A 16,332-nucleotide genomic window follows, 5' to 3' on the forward strand; every position below is an offset into this window, starting at 1 on the left:
ACGGTCAGTCCAGTGTGTGTGAGTGTGTGTGTGTGTGTGTGTGTGTGTCTTTGTTGGTCTGTCTGTGTTAACAGATGCAATCTCAGCCTGGAAGGGTAAGGGGTGGGATGCGACCAGCGTCTCGCCTGTCTAAGGGAGTCAGTATTGCCGTTTTGAAATCAGGCAGGTTCATTCCCAGCGGCCTAAAGGATGGGGGGCCATTGGTTCGGGGAGGTGGGTAGGTTGGTCAGGCCAATGGGGACTTCCAATGGGCTTGCAGGAGGAGAGAGGATGAGTGACTCTGGTAGAGTGGTTTGTTCGGTTGTTGGCTTTTGCAATATGGTGTCTGAATGGGAAGGTTGACGACCATAGGGCAGCATTAGGTAGACAATGTTAATGTAATGCTTGACTGGGGGGGGGGGGGGGGGGGGGTTGATAGTGGTCGGGGGTAGGTAAAGCGCAGAGGAGAAAGCTCAGCGCATGATAGAACAACAAGAGCGCAGTCAGTACTTCAGAACTCGCAGACTTCAGACAGCAGGAGCAGTCGAGAGTGACGTCTCCTAGAACACCATACTCTGTGTATAATCATTAATAATCATGATAATTATTCAATCATTCTCTCTGAGAGAAGGGCTAAGGGGGAACTAGGGGCCAGGGGGATTGGAGCTAAGGGTCATCTCTCCTGTGGAGCTGCAACGGCGACAAGGTTTGGGAGAGGGGTTGGTGGGGGGATGGATGGTAGGGGTTGGGGGTTAGAGCTGGAAGCCTTCCATGGGCGCCTCACACTGCTGGAAGAGGAACTGCTGCTGCTGCAGGTCCACAGCGGGGGCCAGCGCTGGGTCCTCGTCCTCTGTGCTGAAGTAGCGCTCGATCAGGTCGAATGCCTTCTGGTAGATTTCCTGGTTCGCATGGCCCTGCAGGAACTCCAGCTTATCCAGGCCTACGAGAGCGTGAGAGAGAGGGTTAAGAAGAGTTCACAAACAATTATTATGAAAGTAGGAGTGTAATACCACACAGCTGGTGGTGATAGCTTATCTGTTTGTTTGCACCAGGACTTTGGTTAAAGAGACATACACACATTTTGCTGACCTGAGATCTAGTAGGGGGCAGTAATTTTTAAGTTTGTAGTGAATGCATGTGTGTGTGTGTGTGTGTGTGTATATATATATATATATATATATATATATATATATATATATAGGGAGAAACAGAAAGCACACAAACCATAGGCCTCTTCGATGAGGGCGCAGTACGGGTTGATGCCACCCCCCCTCTTGGCCTCCAGCTCCCCCAGCCTCAGGATGTTCTCCAGGCCGTTCAGAGCCACCTGCACAATCTTGGAGTCCATGAGGGTCAGTAGGTCACACAGGGGCTTGATGCAGCCCATCTCCACCAGGTGCCTGTGGCAGGAAGTTACAAGAAGTTACAATTCACTGCACTGACACGGACAATGACTATGTTTACATGATCGATCGATCGATAGATAGATAGATATAGATACTTTATTGATCCCTAGGGGAAATTCAAAAATTTATTTATCCAACTATTGACCTTAATTCACTGCACTGACACGGACAATGACTATGTTTACATGATCGATCGATCGATAGATAGATATAGATACTTTATTGATCCCTAGGGGAAATTCAAAAATTTATTTATCCAACTATTGACCTTAATTCACTGCACTGACACGGACAATGACTATGTTTACATGGACAGCATTTATCCAACTATTGACCTTATTCTAAATAAGACAATATTGTGATTATGGTGTTTACATGAGCTGTTGAAGGAATATTCCATTTGTATTCCAAATGTAACACAGCATAGTCTGATTAATAACTAGCAGAGTTGGAACCTTCTGTAACTAGCATCAAAAATTCCCTCTGTAAAACATGTCTACAATGCACCTCAATAATGCGACTAAGATCAGAATCCTCTTAATCTTAATTTTAATATTGCTTACTCCAACTACAACCTTTTTCGTATTTCGTATTAAAGGAGAATTTAATACGAAATCGGTGCTACCTAGCTCGAGTTGCTGCACCCAACAGCTAGAGCAATCAGGCAGCTACAGTGCTACCCTCTGGGGGCATAATCATGGCCGGATAGGCACTGCATAAACATAGATCATTTCAAACTGGGTTCTGTAAAGCACCTTTAGCCATGTTCTTGGATTATGGTGCCATAAAGATGAAGTTGAATTTGATTGAAATGAATAAACAACACGATTATTAATGCAAGATAGAAATGAATGTCAACAGAACTCTTAGAACACCACACCCATAACACAACTCAGAAGCAATGATGCTTTGGTAAGGCAGATTGTGGGTTCTGGATTCTGATTTGTGTTCCGCTTTAGCTTGCCTATTAAACTAAGTTAAATAAGAACATTTGACAAATCTAGAGGCCAAATGAAAAGCCATGTTATGATAAGCCATTCAAGTTACAGAGGTAAACATTTCAGCACTGAATCGGTGGCAAGAAGGAAAATTGCATTTCAAAGGATGGCATATAGGCTACACGTTACATGATAGAGCGAACACTTTCACACACACAACGCTGCTTTAACAAGAGGCCTCCGTCTTGTCAGTAAGGTTAGGCTACATGTTAACTTTGGAAGGAGGAAGCACAAAAGGCAAGAGCAACCAAAACATGACTATCACATCCTCAGATCAACTGACATTGTGAAAGTTTGAACAACTGTCAGACTTCTTTAAGCTGGGCCCATCCCAGTAATTCTAGCACTTACCACCTGACTTAACTGTATGGAAGTAGCACTCACTGCTGCACTAACTAACTTGTCCTTATCGCACACTACCTTGATTGTTTCCCTTGTTGGGAGTCGCTTTGGGTTTAAAAAGCATCAGCGAAATGTAATGTAATAAGCCTTTTCACTGTATTATCCCATGTCACTGAACACTCTACTAAGGCATAGGAAAGGCACTGTAAGACAGTGGGAAGAGAAGCTCCAACTCCTGCAGGTGAAAGCATGGCATCAAACTCCTTATCAGCTGCTGCAGGGAGCATAGCAGCTGCAGCGGAGTGTGCAGTGTTCAGTCCAAATCAGCAGCACCACACCGCGTACGGCTAATCTCTGTCCTGCAGGTAGAGTCCACTCAACCTCAGCCCACTTTGTCTTGGACTTCCATGCGAGAGGCACAGGTGAGTGAAGGCAACTTTAGCGGTTGCTTTAGCTTTCCACACAGCGGGCCCCTACGTTTTGCACTGCTGTCGTGTGCTGTCGCCTGACTTTCCTCTCGTTGATTTCACCTCCTCTGCCAACACTCGCAGCGGTTAGCAAACAGAGTTGTCGGACATGAGCCATACAGTCAGTGGAGCAGGATTTATGAGCCTCAAGGGCATATCTGACTGGAGGTATGGAGTTCATCCAAGGACAAGGACACCCTTGCCAGAGAAGGCAAAACCCATTGTTGTTGTATACTGTAGTTCTGTGTAAGGAGCACTATCTTACCGGAGTTCCTCAGATAGCGGTCATATCTAAGGAGCCTGCTCATCCCTGTGCCCAGACACACAGCACCAGAGGTATTCTGTCCCTGAGCCACTTTCAACATCACCAGAGCTTGGACTCTGTGGAGCTCCTAGTAGCAACCTTGGGCAACACCACATCTGAGATCAACTCTGTATTGCATTTTGGGCTCCTGAATTTTACAACAACTTTGCAACTAATGCCATGCCTCTCAGTGGAGAAAGAATGACTGACCCATATTGTTCAAATTTAACTCAACTGACAAGCACAGACAAATGGCAAACTTTGATTACTTGGTTTTGCTCATAGACAGGGTAAATATATATACAGTTATTGTATATATTATACAGTTTTTGCTCAACTGAAAATCAGATTTTTAAGGCAGTGGGAGGCCAGTCCTGTACCTGATCTGCTCAGAGGAGCCTCCAGACGTGGCGTTGGTAATGGCCCAGGCAGCCTCCTTCCTTGTGCGGAACTCTGCTGCCTGTAGGATGCTGATGAGTGGGGGCACCAGCCCTGCCTGGATCACCAACTGAGGGCACACACACACACAAACACACAAACACACATCAGTTATGTGCTTTCAAGACACATTGACACATATTCCATCACAAGTTGGAGTGCAGTATTTATGAGCCCTTATCCATAGCACAGTATACATCAAAATTCATGGCAGAATATCAGCACTGTTTTGTTTAATCCGTCTTCCGGGAGGACTGAGAAATATGAATCATCCTTTTTCTCCCCTGTAGCATTAATAAATATTGACCACCATCACTTCTCTTTCCTGTAGCAGAGAGAAATAGCGATCATCCCTGTTCTCCCCCACAGGCAGCAGAGAAAAAACGAGCTAAGCACACACACCTGTATCTGAGCACGGTTCCCTGCGGTGATGTTGGAGATGGTCCAGCACGCCTCCTTCTTGATGGACTCCTTCGGGCTGCTGAGTAGGTGGAGGAGAGACTGCAGTGCTGAACAGTTCAGGATCACCTGCAGACAACCCGCACACAACAACGATGAAGCCATTCAAAACACAACCCAGTCAGCTGCTCAGTCCCTAGTGCAATCCTGGAGTCGATGAGAACTCTACATCTTCACTTACAATGTACTATGCATTTCAATGCATCTAAACATATTGCATGAAAGCAATTACGTTGATAGTGTCAAGTCTTACAACAATGGAAATGTAAGACTTGACACTTTTGCACAAGAATTGGATACAAATACCGCCAGAGCATCCTTTACTCGCTGGGAGCTTGCACTCGAAAACTCTTTGTACATTAGAATTGCACATAACTAGCACACAGCAGAATGAGGTCATTCAAAACACAGCACACACAGATGGCCACCCCTAGGACAATCCTGCAGTCAATGGACAATTATAAACATCTTCCTTAAGAACACTGTATGTATTTTACTGCATCTCAATACATTTCATGAAAGTTGTTACTTGTGACTTGAAAAAGTCTTCATCCATTAGTATTCAAGGTAAGTACATATTCAATTATTACACTGTAAAAAAAAAACTTTCTAAAAGTATCATACCCCCACATTCTGAATCAGTGTAACTATGTTAAATCTAGGACATTACCTTATGGCAGCTCTGAGTTTAATGCAGTCTAATTTGCCTAATCATCATCATTAGTGCCTTGCCTGAGTTTGCATTTCTTTTTGCTTCAGTGGACTAAAAAGTGTGCACAGCGTGCCGTGCACAGTGAATCAGCCCATGATCCAAGGGCCAGCTGAAGGCTGTGTAGGGGACGAGGCCGTTACCTGTGTCTGCAGGTCATCTCCTGTGACGATGTTGCCCACTGCCCTCAGTGCTGGAGATACCACCTTATAATCAGCGTGTCTGGAACACAGAGAAGAAACAGAGGAGGGCATCTCAACTCAGCTGGGAGGAAAAGTCGAAGAATGTCATAAAAAATAGTAAACATCCTGTTTAGGTCGTTCTTGCCACACACATATAATGAATCCAACTGATTTCAACCACCACTTCCCCCTCCAAATAACCCCAATTAGTAAAAAACATAAGAAACTATCATCTAAAAAGCAGCCACAGTTGCAAATGGAAAGAATAAATGTACAACAATTATAGAATGGGCGATCCAACACAAACAGGTTACGAAACACACCCTTCCAAACGGTTTTGTATGGTGCCATGTCAATGGTCAAATTTCCCTCGGGATTAGTACAGTATTTCTTTGTATTTCGCTCTTTTTGTTCCCTTGTCGTTTTGCTCCTCGGTTCACTCATTTCCAGCCTCCCTGCTCTTATCCCCTGCTCATCTGTTCTCTGTGGAGGCCCAGTTCCTTCCCGCCCCATTGTCTAGATACCGATCCCTCTGATAGATGCTTACAGCAGCAGTTCCACCAGTCTGCGGCAGACTCCTGAGTCGATGACCGCCTGGATCTTGTCGTTGGGGCCGTCTGACAGGTAGGAGAGCGCCCAGCATGCATCAGCCAGGATGTCCGTGTCGTTCACGAAGAGCAACCACGAGAGGACACTGAGACACGGAGAAACCTGGAGTGGACAGAGGTACACACATCAAATGTGAAGCACTAACATAAATACACACCAATTAGTACATTCATTTCAGTAGATTATGGCCATTAAATCACTACAAGTGCACATATGTGCTGGATCCGTTATGCCTTGTTAGAGCCCAGAGCCATTGAAATTGTGCCATTAATAATTGTCTATATTTTATCATCACCCAGAGAGAAGACATACTTTTTTCTGATTGGCTGGTGGGGTGGCTATTAATTCTGAATAACGGGTCACCTATGAAGCAGATCTGGTAAAAAAAAAGTTTAATCACCGTTCCATATCAATGCTTATGAATGGTAACTATAACAGCCATATTAGGACGACGGTTGAGCCTGGAAGCAGGCTTTGCAACAATGGAATGAACTGTGAACAAGCTAACTGTCCATGCTAATGCTGTTAGGGCCAAAGAAAGATGCACAACAAACAAATTGACTTCTTTTTAAACGGAACCGCTAGAACCGAGAAAGGCATGACTATTGCCTATAGTGGTAACCGGGTGATAAGCGGGATAATGGCCTTCAAGGTGTAACACTTTTAACACAATTCAGAGCACTATTTTTATCCCATGTCTGATCCAGTTATTGCTGTTGATCCTCTACTACTGCTCAGCAAGCACACTTTGCATTTTTCCTGCGAAAATGCAGTCTAGTTACCTTAGAGAAATCTGGAGGTGGGTTTTTCCCTCTGCACAGGTTGGACAAGGCCCATACAGCGTTCCTCATCATCGTGAGCCGGTTCTGCTTGGCCAACAACCTGCAGACCACCACAGCCACACATTAAATTTCACATTTACAGATAAAGTAAACAATAATGGTCAGGTATTTAGCAGATACTTTTTGTCCAAAGCAACTTGTAAAGACACTCTACAGAGACCTGGAAATAATCCCCAAGTCAGACAACAACTCAAACTGCTGTCCCACTTCGCCCCAGCATTGACATTTCACAGTTACACTTTCATTTAAATGTATTAATTTAGCAAGTGATTTCATCCAAAGCGTCTTACAGGTATTTTACAGCTCAATGCTTCTTTAAACCGTACGTGTGCTCCCCAGATATTGAATCCCTGGTATTTTAAGCACCAAGTCACTGTTCTTTGCTCTTGCAGCTGAGCATCAGAAACACAAAAGCTGGAATCTCCAAAAGGCATGTAATGACAATAACCTGCAGGTCAGCTACTTACTGTACGAGGGAGGGAAGGATGTTGCAGTCTATCACATAGTCCCTGCACTCTGTGCTATCACCTGCTATGTTGCCCAAAGCCCACACTGCCTATGTGTGAGAGAGAGAGAGAGAGAGAGAGAGAGAGAGAGAGAGAGAGAGAGAGAGAGAGAGAGAGAGAATTAATTTAGGAGTCAAAGGCACAAGATCTGAGGCCTGCCAGGTGAGGCTACTCTATGAAGATGACTCAAGCACCCACCTATTTGATTATAATGATCAAAGCAGTCTGTTGTTTTCATAATCCAAAGACAATGTCACATGTCGTAATTACATTGCAGGTTCAGTAATTGCATTACAGTGTAATCTGCAACGACTCCACATGAAAGGATGGCTGAGATATTTGCATTCACATGAAGCAACATCACTCCATGAGCATCTTGTGTATGAATGTGTACACAGTACATTTTAGAGTGTACAGTATGTGTGTTTTGTTATTGTTTTTGTAAACGTGTGTATGCATGTGTGTGTGTGTTGCTGCTGTGAATGTACACTATGTACATTTTCTTATATATGTGTGTGTCTCTGTGTGTGTGTGTCGTAGCAAAGTTGAAGAAGTGTGGTCTGCACACTGCAATTGCTCAAAAAATACAAACTTTATTACTTTGAAAACATAACAACGTTTTGATCACCCTGGATCTTTGTCAGGCAGATCCAGGGTGACGAAGATCCAGGGTAGGGATTGACCGATATGGTTTTTTCAGGGCCGATACCGATATCAATTATTACCAAAACAGGAGGCCGATAACCGATATGTAAAACCGATATGTAAGTTGTCAAAAAGGGGGTATGCTGCGAAAATTTCATTCAAAAGCATTTAATTATGAAATTATACTTTTCTTTCTTCTTTTGATACACAATTGTCTATCAGCTTGCATCACTTGCAAGTGTATATCCTGTGTAGGCCTATCATGTTAATCCAAGAGCTGAGTGATAGCAATTATTTTCATAGAGTAGGCCTACACAATGGGCTATGTGCTTGTTAAGGGACCTGTCACAAAGAGGATGCTTTGCCATCGTGTGTGAGGGAGAGGTGCATGCTTGATGGCAAGTGTTACGGTTGAATAGTTTAACAAAACAGTTTTAAAATAGTTCTTAGGCTATTTAAGCATGCAATTTGTGTCCATATGCTATAAGCTACACTTTTGAGAGCCTAAAAGGCACGTTAATAGCCAGGTCAGGACACGATTTAGTTCAGGTCGGATCAAATTATGGCTGGCCCTGGGTGCATGTAGTCTTTTCTGACAGTTCGTTTCAAAAAGGGGCAATTAGACTTTTTGACGTTCGCTATCGCATAATTTAGGACTTGTCTGTACTATGTCCGCCGAGGTGTCCCGTTATTCACAATTAACGGACGAGGCGGAGGCAGAGAACTCCCGACGCGCAGCACCGAAGTTTGTAGGCTAACTAGTAAACAGCATCAGTAACGTGCATCAATCGGGATTTCGCTAAATGAAGGAAGTGGGTGCTTTACGGATCAAAGAGACAATAGCTTACAAAGTGGTGTTTTTGTAACTTCAGTGTAGATGATTGTGATTCATTGCAACTTCAGCAATGTAGGCTACCTCCCTTACCTTCAAAAAGTAGCTCCGTACAGCTGAAGCCCAGTCTGCATCAGTGAGAATCCTAAACTTTCTGTGTGTTCAGTCTTCGATCCTGATTGGCTGCATTCATGCTAACTAACAAATCAGACGGTGTAGTGGGCGGGACAATGCTCATGACCACAGAGTAGCAAATGCAGGGAGTGAGAGGCGCTTTACAGACAAAGTAGCGCGTTTCGTTCTTTATCTATTTCAATATCGGCTTATCGGTGGAAAAAATGACCGATGCCGATTATTATAAAAATGCTAAATATCGGCCCTAATAATCGGCCAGGCCCCTAATCCAGGGTGATCAAAACGTTGCTATGTTTTTAAAGTAATAAAGTTTATATTTTTGGAGCAATTGCAGTATGCAGACCACATTCCTTCCACTGTCTGACACTATTGTCTGGCACCTGCAGAAAACATTTCTTTGGATGTGCGCACCCACTCTCCAAAATGTCGTAGCAAAGTTACCTGCTCCTGGACGTCCTCGAAGTCTGAAGTCAGCATTTCAATGAAAGTGGGCACAGCGCCAGCCTGGATGACCACTCTTGTCTGGTGGGATGTGCCCGAGGCGATGTTGGTCAGCACCCACGCAGCTTCAAACTTACGGGACCATAAAAACAACAGATTCAGTGCAAAGTTAGGTTATTCAGATTTCTTGGTTGATCAATGTGTTTGTGTGTGTGTGTGTGTAAGAGAGGGAGCGAGAGAGGTTTATCAACTATAAAGTATATTGCAGGGCTCCAGACTAACTTTTTGCACTGGTGCGCCTAACTTTTTTTCTTAGGTGCACCAGCACAAAAGTTAGGTGCACCCAAATTTTCAACCACATCGCATTTAACACCGCAGCAGGTTCACTTTTTTCCCTTAATTACTGTCCTATATAGGTTGTCCTATGACTTATGATTTACAATTCTACAAGAAAAGTAACTTAATGAAGTGTTGGTGCTTTAAGTGCTTCACTGAGCTGAAATTAGACTTAAAACATCTCAAGATGAATTAAATAAAAATAACAGTGAGTAAATTAACAGTGCATGTCTTTTAAGGGCTTCAAATCTCATGGCTCAATGTCTTACATACTATCCTTCATGATCTTTAGGCCTTGGCTAAACCAGCTCGCCATGCTAGCATCTTCCATAGAAATGTATGAGCACAATTTAAAGAGATGTTCCAAGTAGCCTGGGGGATTTTTATGTGATTTTGCAATGATGATTGCAATAATCATTTGACAGCCCCACAATGCAATTTACTTTTTCATTTTAGTATTTTTAAATTTTCAATAAGAACATCACTATGGTTAATGCAGTAACAAAATGGTAGGCCTATTATTATAGGCTATTGCAATGACTTGCCATGCTCGATCTAAATGTGTCCATTCAATTCACCGTACACAATGACCACAGTTATACATGCAGGGAATATTCGGGCTTTAAATGTAGCAGCGATATTCGGTTTGCGCCAAATACCGGATTGAATTGATTGATGCCATCAGAATGAGTTTACACAACTCACGCGCAAAACGAATATTGCTGTTGAAAACCGGGTTACTCCCTGCATGTAACTGTGGTCAATGACGCACTCCTTTTCGGCGATATCTTTATCTCTGTCGTTCGGGAAGGCCTTGTATGCATTGTTCGCAATTTTAAGACGTCTTTTCATCTGCAATGACTCCTATAAATTTGGCGCAAGTGGCATTCCTGTACGTCGGGTTTACGTTCAAACTATTTTTCTGATGAATAATTATTTCGGACTGAACTTGGTGAAGGGAAGTTTCACTAGGCAACGATAAACTTGATCATCATCTCGGGCTCGTCTGATCGGTTTGCTGCTGCCAGCCGCCGAAAGGCAGTGGGGAGAGGGGACATTTTATCTCGGCCTATGTGACCACACTGTAATGCACATCTACATCCACACTGTTTATCTGACCTCTCTCTCTCTCTCTCTGCCAATCAGAGGGGAGGTCCCGCCCTTCACTATCTGTGTTTTTTTTATTTGTTAAACCACGATATTGGCCAAATATGTGTCTGTTATTGAACCAAAGGTAGAGTTTCAATGCTTGCGGACACGTTTTCCTCTCTCGAATATCTGATCGCACCGATGCAACCTCCGATTTTTTTTAGTCGCACTTTTGAAAAATTAGGTCGCACTCTGGAGCCCTGTATTGGTGGACTGTATGTGTGAGCAAGAGGGTACCTGTAATGTGCAGTTCTCCTTCCTCTTGAGGAATTCCACAAATCGGTCAACCACACCAGGAGTGGCAATGACCTCATCAATGGGAGGGTTAGGTTCTGATTGAGATAAACATCACAAATGTGAACAGTCTGCTCTGCTCTGACCAAGCCTCACACCCTACATGCCTTACGTTAAGGACTTAAAGAATGGCACAGCTATGAACACCAATAGAGGTTTTATTTGGAAATAAAAAGCTTCAAGAACATAAAAATCAAATGTTTCACTGTATGACTTCAAGCTCATTTTTATTAGCCTGGAAAAATCCAAACTCATTCACAAAGTGAATAGTCACGTGCATCGCGACGGGCACGAATTTGAAATCATTGGTCCAGCCTTACCAATCACATTGATCAGAGATTCCTAACGTTACTTCCTACTTCGCCTAAACTTTACAAACTGACAATAAACAGCATCAACAGTCAGGAAACAATGTATGTGGGTCTACCTTTGCTGTAAATAAATGTCTGCATTTTTCCAACTGCATTTTTTGACGTTTGCAGGTGTTTCCACTTTTGTTTATCACAATAAGTTTCGGTTTCGTCTTCCCCTCTCGTCGCTGATTGGCCTGACATTTTTCTTGTCTGAGGGAAACAGTTATGAACTATGGTGTTCAAGACTAGATTTCCCTGAAAGAAGATCTAGGTGGACAGGGCCAGGCTACATTTCCATATCCTTCGAAAACAATAGAGGTTTTTTGGCTGAAACAGGCTGCTGCTACTCTTCCAACATTCAGCACTACAACTACTGCTGTGGACTGCAGCTGCAGTGTCTGCTGTAAACTCTTAATTAACCCCTTTTCAGTCTACAAGTGACTTGCCACAAGAGACCATATCGTGTTAATGTAATTCAGCGATTACAGGCAAAATAACCACTGGCGATGCGAAACGTTAACATTTTCAGTTAAAAAAAAAACTTCTAAGACTTCCAAGCGATGAGCAATGAGCGAATCACCGTATATGTGAACAAGGCTTTACCTTTCGAGAGGAGCTTCCTGAATCGTTGTGTGCCCATCAGCTGCTGTTCAGGTGAACTTGAAAAAATCATCTGTCTCATATCCTCTGTAATGAATCCTACCTGAGATGCACAGACAGACAGATGTCACTTTAGTAACACTGATTAATTAACACTGAATTAAAATAATCAAATTAACTGTTAGGGGCAGACACACATTTATTGGTTGACAAGTAAATGCTCAACTGTGTTTGCCAGGCATGCAATCTCAATGGCAAAGTGATCTCTTTGCTTTTGAATATCACTGCATTGTGTACACAAAAACCTGAGTTGGAATTAAGTGAACCGATGTTGTTAGCTGAACTGTTTAACAGGATTGTTTTAAGAGTGGTCTCTCACCGTAATTTGGTCAATGTTGTTGGCCTGGGACTCCAGGTACCCACTGTCCGACATCCCATCATCCTCCAGTGCTCCATCCTCCTCAACAGTGGCCACATTCCTTCTCTTGAACAACTGAAAGACAACAAAAGCATAGTCTTCATTATTACAACATAATAGGTCTTCGCAATAACAAATAAGCTTATGTCAAATTAAAAGGTGCTGTAGCATTATGTCCCTCATGGTCTTACCTGTTCATCTTTCTTCTGTTTGCGTAGCTGCAGTCCTTCCTCTTCCCTCCTCCGCCGCATCTCATCTGTGTTGAGGGACTTGTTCTTGTAACTCTTGAGTCGCGCATTGTCTTTACCCTGACTCATGGTGTAACCTAATGGATGAAACAGTAAATGAACATCAACCACTGAAGAATGTGCATTTGGTTACAGTTACAGTACACGTCAAGTGCAAATACCATGCAATTTACTGTATTGGGGAACGATCACCATGAAAATGCATCCTTCTAGCCAACCAACATATCACCAACAGGGCCAGTTCAGTACCCGAATTAGGTATTTGCCCATCAACTATTAACACAGAACAATGTATGAACAAGAAAGTTATGATCGCTTAATATTAAAATAAGTTAACGTTAACCATCAATTGGTCGTTCTTTGCACCGCTGCTGACAGAGTAACCCGATCCAGGCAGATATGACAGTTAGCTAACCAGGCGGCTACTGTTTTCGGCGCCTCTTCTAACCAATCAATTAAGTCACTACAAGTTTAAGTATGAGTTACAACTCGCTACCCAGCATCAGCAGGTTAAAACATATGAAGGATCTATTTCGAACAACAGGCCATCCTTAACTTAAGGCAAAAACACGAGAATGTAAGAGATCAACAAACGCCAGCAACCTAACATCTTGACAGCGTACGCCCTTAACTGCGTTAGCGTGAACGTCACTTCTGAACTAACCGGCTAGAATTCTAGGCTTTAACTGGTCAGATACAATAACATCGCTTCCAGCTAGCTGTCATCAAGTATAAATGATCAAAATTCACAAGCCTTTATTATGACTATTATATAGCTTCTTAATATTAAAAAGTCTGGATCAGTTCTAACTTAACGTTACCTTGCTATCTTCACCCGTCGTAGGTCAACGTTACGCCAATGCTAGTCGGCTAACCGACTAGCCATTAGCGACAGGAACATCACTCAGCTTGAACTAGCGTTAACCTTACTGTTCACGATTTACATTTGCCAGTTTTCAATTCCTTAAACAAACAATCATGCCATTTATCAAATGACAATGTCTGGATTAGACTAACGTTAATCACCAGAAAAAGATTCAATCTCTTCCTGGCATCAATCAGCTGCGTGTAGCTCTACGCAGTCTTTAGCGTCGCTATTAGCCTTAGCAGCTAGCTGAGAATTTTATTTCAAGCTTTCTTAAGCATTTGCTTAGAAATCGCATCGGCGCCTGGCTAGCTTGCTAGTTAGGTAAACCCGTAAACCACATCTGATACCGTTAACGTTAGCTGGCCACGGGCTAAATAAGCCTGGTGCTATTCTTGCTATCTCGTCAGCGAGCAGTCATCTTTCTCTTGATATAACACGACGCGACAGCTTACTTTTCGTCATTATCGGTAAATATATCTGATACTAACCGAGATGGCAATTTCAACATAGTGTCTTTCATGATCACTGACCTGTCAAATTTGTCTCTTTTATCCCCCACTTGGCTTGGGCCACAGCTTCTTCGCCTCCGCCGGTATAATACTACTGCGCATGTGTGAATTTACCCAAAGCAGTGGCCGTCAAAGCGCATGCTTGGTGACTAATTTTGCTGACTGGTTGACTGTCCTGGTGGGTATTACCCGTTAAATTCTCAGGTATTACGTTGGCTTATGTTTTAGTGCAACTATTCGTTGCCAACTATTTTCAGAAATCTATATTTTAGTTTTAATCTGTCAGTACAGACTGACTTTGTTCTGTGTTTTTCCAATACACATCATGAGATAATGTTTTGTTTGGGTATTTTTTTAATACTAGGAACTGTAGGCTATGTAGTACATCGTAGTGGACAGCAGGGGCACCAATGGGTTACGTTTCTAAATGTTATCGTGAGATTTCGCCAGTCACCAAATTCAACCCTTGAACCCTGATCGTGAGCGTTTGGAAAGGATTAAACGACTTCAGAGTATGTTATCTTATCTTTTTGTAAGGCGTTTATGCCTATCTGCTATTGGAGAGACCGCATGCCGCAGCGGAAGTAGGGCAATCACAATTCAATGTTGCAATCTAAGGACTTCAGCTGTCAACTATAATAACAACGACGATGCCTCACCTGATCCGGGTAAAGTTGTTGTCCCACTACTTCTGTAGTGTAGTGCCCCACACTCGTGTAGGCTACGTCCCACTATTGAATGCTTATTATGCTAATGTCAATTACAATTTATTCGACTATATCCATATACATTTCACCGTTCGAAATGAAACAGCTTGCCAAACATGCACAGAAAAAGTCAGGGCTGCTTAGGCTACTGTTCTGACAAAGTAGGCCTTTGTTAACTAACCTACCAATTAGACAATGTTTGTTGTCCACCACGTTGTTGGCTTTTGTTGTCTGTGCTATTCTGTGAAATCTATAGACATATGTAGGCTACACTGTTTGAAAGCATTTCTGACAACTTACCTGGCCACACCCCCTTAGAAAGAGAGGCTAGAACACCATAGGCCTATCATGTCTCACTATTTATTTGTGCTCAGTAGACTAGTAACTAATAACAACCAAATGGTCACAAGATTACGTACAGTAAATTCTATACTAGAGAATAGGCCTATGTGCAGATTATTATTGTTTTATTTATTTGTCAATACCAGATTCGGTGGTGTCTTATGAGAAGATTCGATCCATGCTGTCAAGCAAGGATATCCAGCTGTTTGATGTGCGCAATCCTGATGAATTCCAAGCCGGACGCATCCCTGGCTCTATTAACATTCCATGTGAGTGACAGCTGAAATTCATCATGAAGTGTGTGTGTGTGTGTGTGTGTGTGTGTGTGTGTGAGAGAGAGAGAGACAGAGAGAGACAGAGAGAGAGAGAGAGAGAGAGAGTGTGTGTGTGTGTGTGTGTGTGTGTGTGTGAGTGAGAGAGATAAAGAGAATGTGTTATTATTTTCTTACAGTGTCTTTTCCTGTTGCAGTGGATAGCCTGGAGCAATCACTGAAGCTATCTCCACAACACTTTGAGCTTTTATTTGAAGCAAAAGCCCCTGGGAAGGAGGATGACAACATCGTTTTCCACTGCCAAAGGGGTCGCAGAAGTGCATCTGCACTGGAGATCGCCAAGAGACTTGGCTACATGAGGTAACCTGTCCCACATAACTATGACATCCAGCACACACCATTTCCTTCCCAATAAAGGCTAATCACATTTCTTTTTATTTTACCTTTCCCCTTTCTCTGTTTCAAGGGCTCGGCACTATGCAGGAGGATACAGTGAGTGGGCCAAACGAGACAAGTAAAAGGTCGAGATGGTTTGGCTTGTTTTGCCAACCATTAAAGAGGAAAAATGGAAGCCCTGCAGTTACTGTAACTGAATGTCAAACCGAAGGTCATTATATACTTCTGTGGGGAAATTATTGACTACACCCATAGACTTACTTTCAGTTCAGTGTAGCTGGTTTAAAAAAATAAAGCAATATCTCTGTATCTGGTTAAGATTGGAATTTTGTTCACTCCGTTCGTGGACTAATTTGATTTCATTTTGATATGCACTGGGATAACACTGTTTAAGCCAATGTGATAAAGACAATGTGCTGCTAATTTAGTCATTAAAGTTTATCTTGATGATCCATGTATTTCAATCACTATATATATCTGTCACAATCAATTTCTGTTTTATTTTCATGTGCTGTTGATTAATTAGGTATCCTTATGTCCCACAGT

At 42.8% G+C, this 16,332-nt stretch overlaps 2 protein-coding genes across 4 annotated transcripts; one reads left to right on the forward strand and one right to left on the reverse strand.

Annotated features, from left to right (window-relative positions):
- Positions 1-396: 396 nt before the first annotated feature.
- On the reverse strand, positions 397-14,153 carry kpna1 (karyopherin alpha 1 (importin alpha 5)). The gene is made up of 14 exons (XM_076290624.1): positions 14,091-14,153; positions 12,636-12,769; positions 12,406-12,519; positions 12,030-12,129; positions 11,017-11,111; positions 9,295-9,426; positions 7,203-7,291; positions 6,676-6,775; positions 5,832-5,995; positions 5,246-5,324; positions 4,337-4,462; positions 3,877-4,004; positions 1,204-1,379; positions 397-919 (listed from the first exon to the last, which is right to left on the reverse strand). The coding sequence occupies exons 2-14, from the start codon at positions 12,759-12,761 to the stop codon at positions 732-734; spliced, it is 1,617 nt and encodes a 538-aa protein (XP_076146739.1). The 5' UTR covers positions 12,762-12,769; positions 14,091-14,153; the 3' UTR covers positions 397-731.
- A 328-nt stretch (positions 14,154-14,481) lies between these two features.
- Positions 14,482-16,244, forward strand: LOC143131178 (thiosulfate:glutathione sulfurtransferase). 3 transcript variants are annotated; one of them, XM_076290628.1, is made up of 4 exons: positions 14,482-14,737; positions 15,265-15,387; positions 15,570-15,750; positions 15,857-16,244. In XM_076290628.1, the coding sequence occupies exons 1-4, from the start codon at positions 14,584-14,586 to the stop codon at positions 15,906-15,908; spliced, it is 510 nt and encodes a 169-aa protein (XP_076146743.1). In that variant the 5' UTR covers positions 14,482-14,583; the 3' UTR covers positions 15,909-16,244. The 3 variants fall into 3 exon arrangements, with proteins under 3 accessions (XP_076146743.1, XP_076146745.1, XP_076146744.1); XM_076290630.1 differs by having other exon boundaries at positions 14,483-14,581; positions 15,588-15,750; XM_076290629.1 differs by having other exon boundaries at positions 14,486-14,737; positions 15,588-15,750.
- The last annotated feature ends 88 nt before the right edge of the window (positions 16,245-16,332 follow it).

This window comes from Alosa pseudoharengus, unplaced genomic scaffold (assembly GCF_046254945.1).
Source record: "Alosa pseudoharengus isolate Yale_2024_CS ecotype anadromous, Long Island Sound unplaced genomic scaffold, YU_APseudo_1.1 YU_APseudo_1.1_scf_18, whole genome shotgun sequence".
NCBI lineage: Eukaryota > Metazoa > Chordata > Actinopteri > Clupeiformes > Clupeidae > Alosa > Alosa pseudoharengus.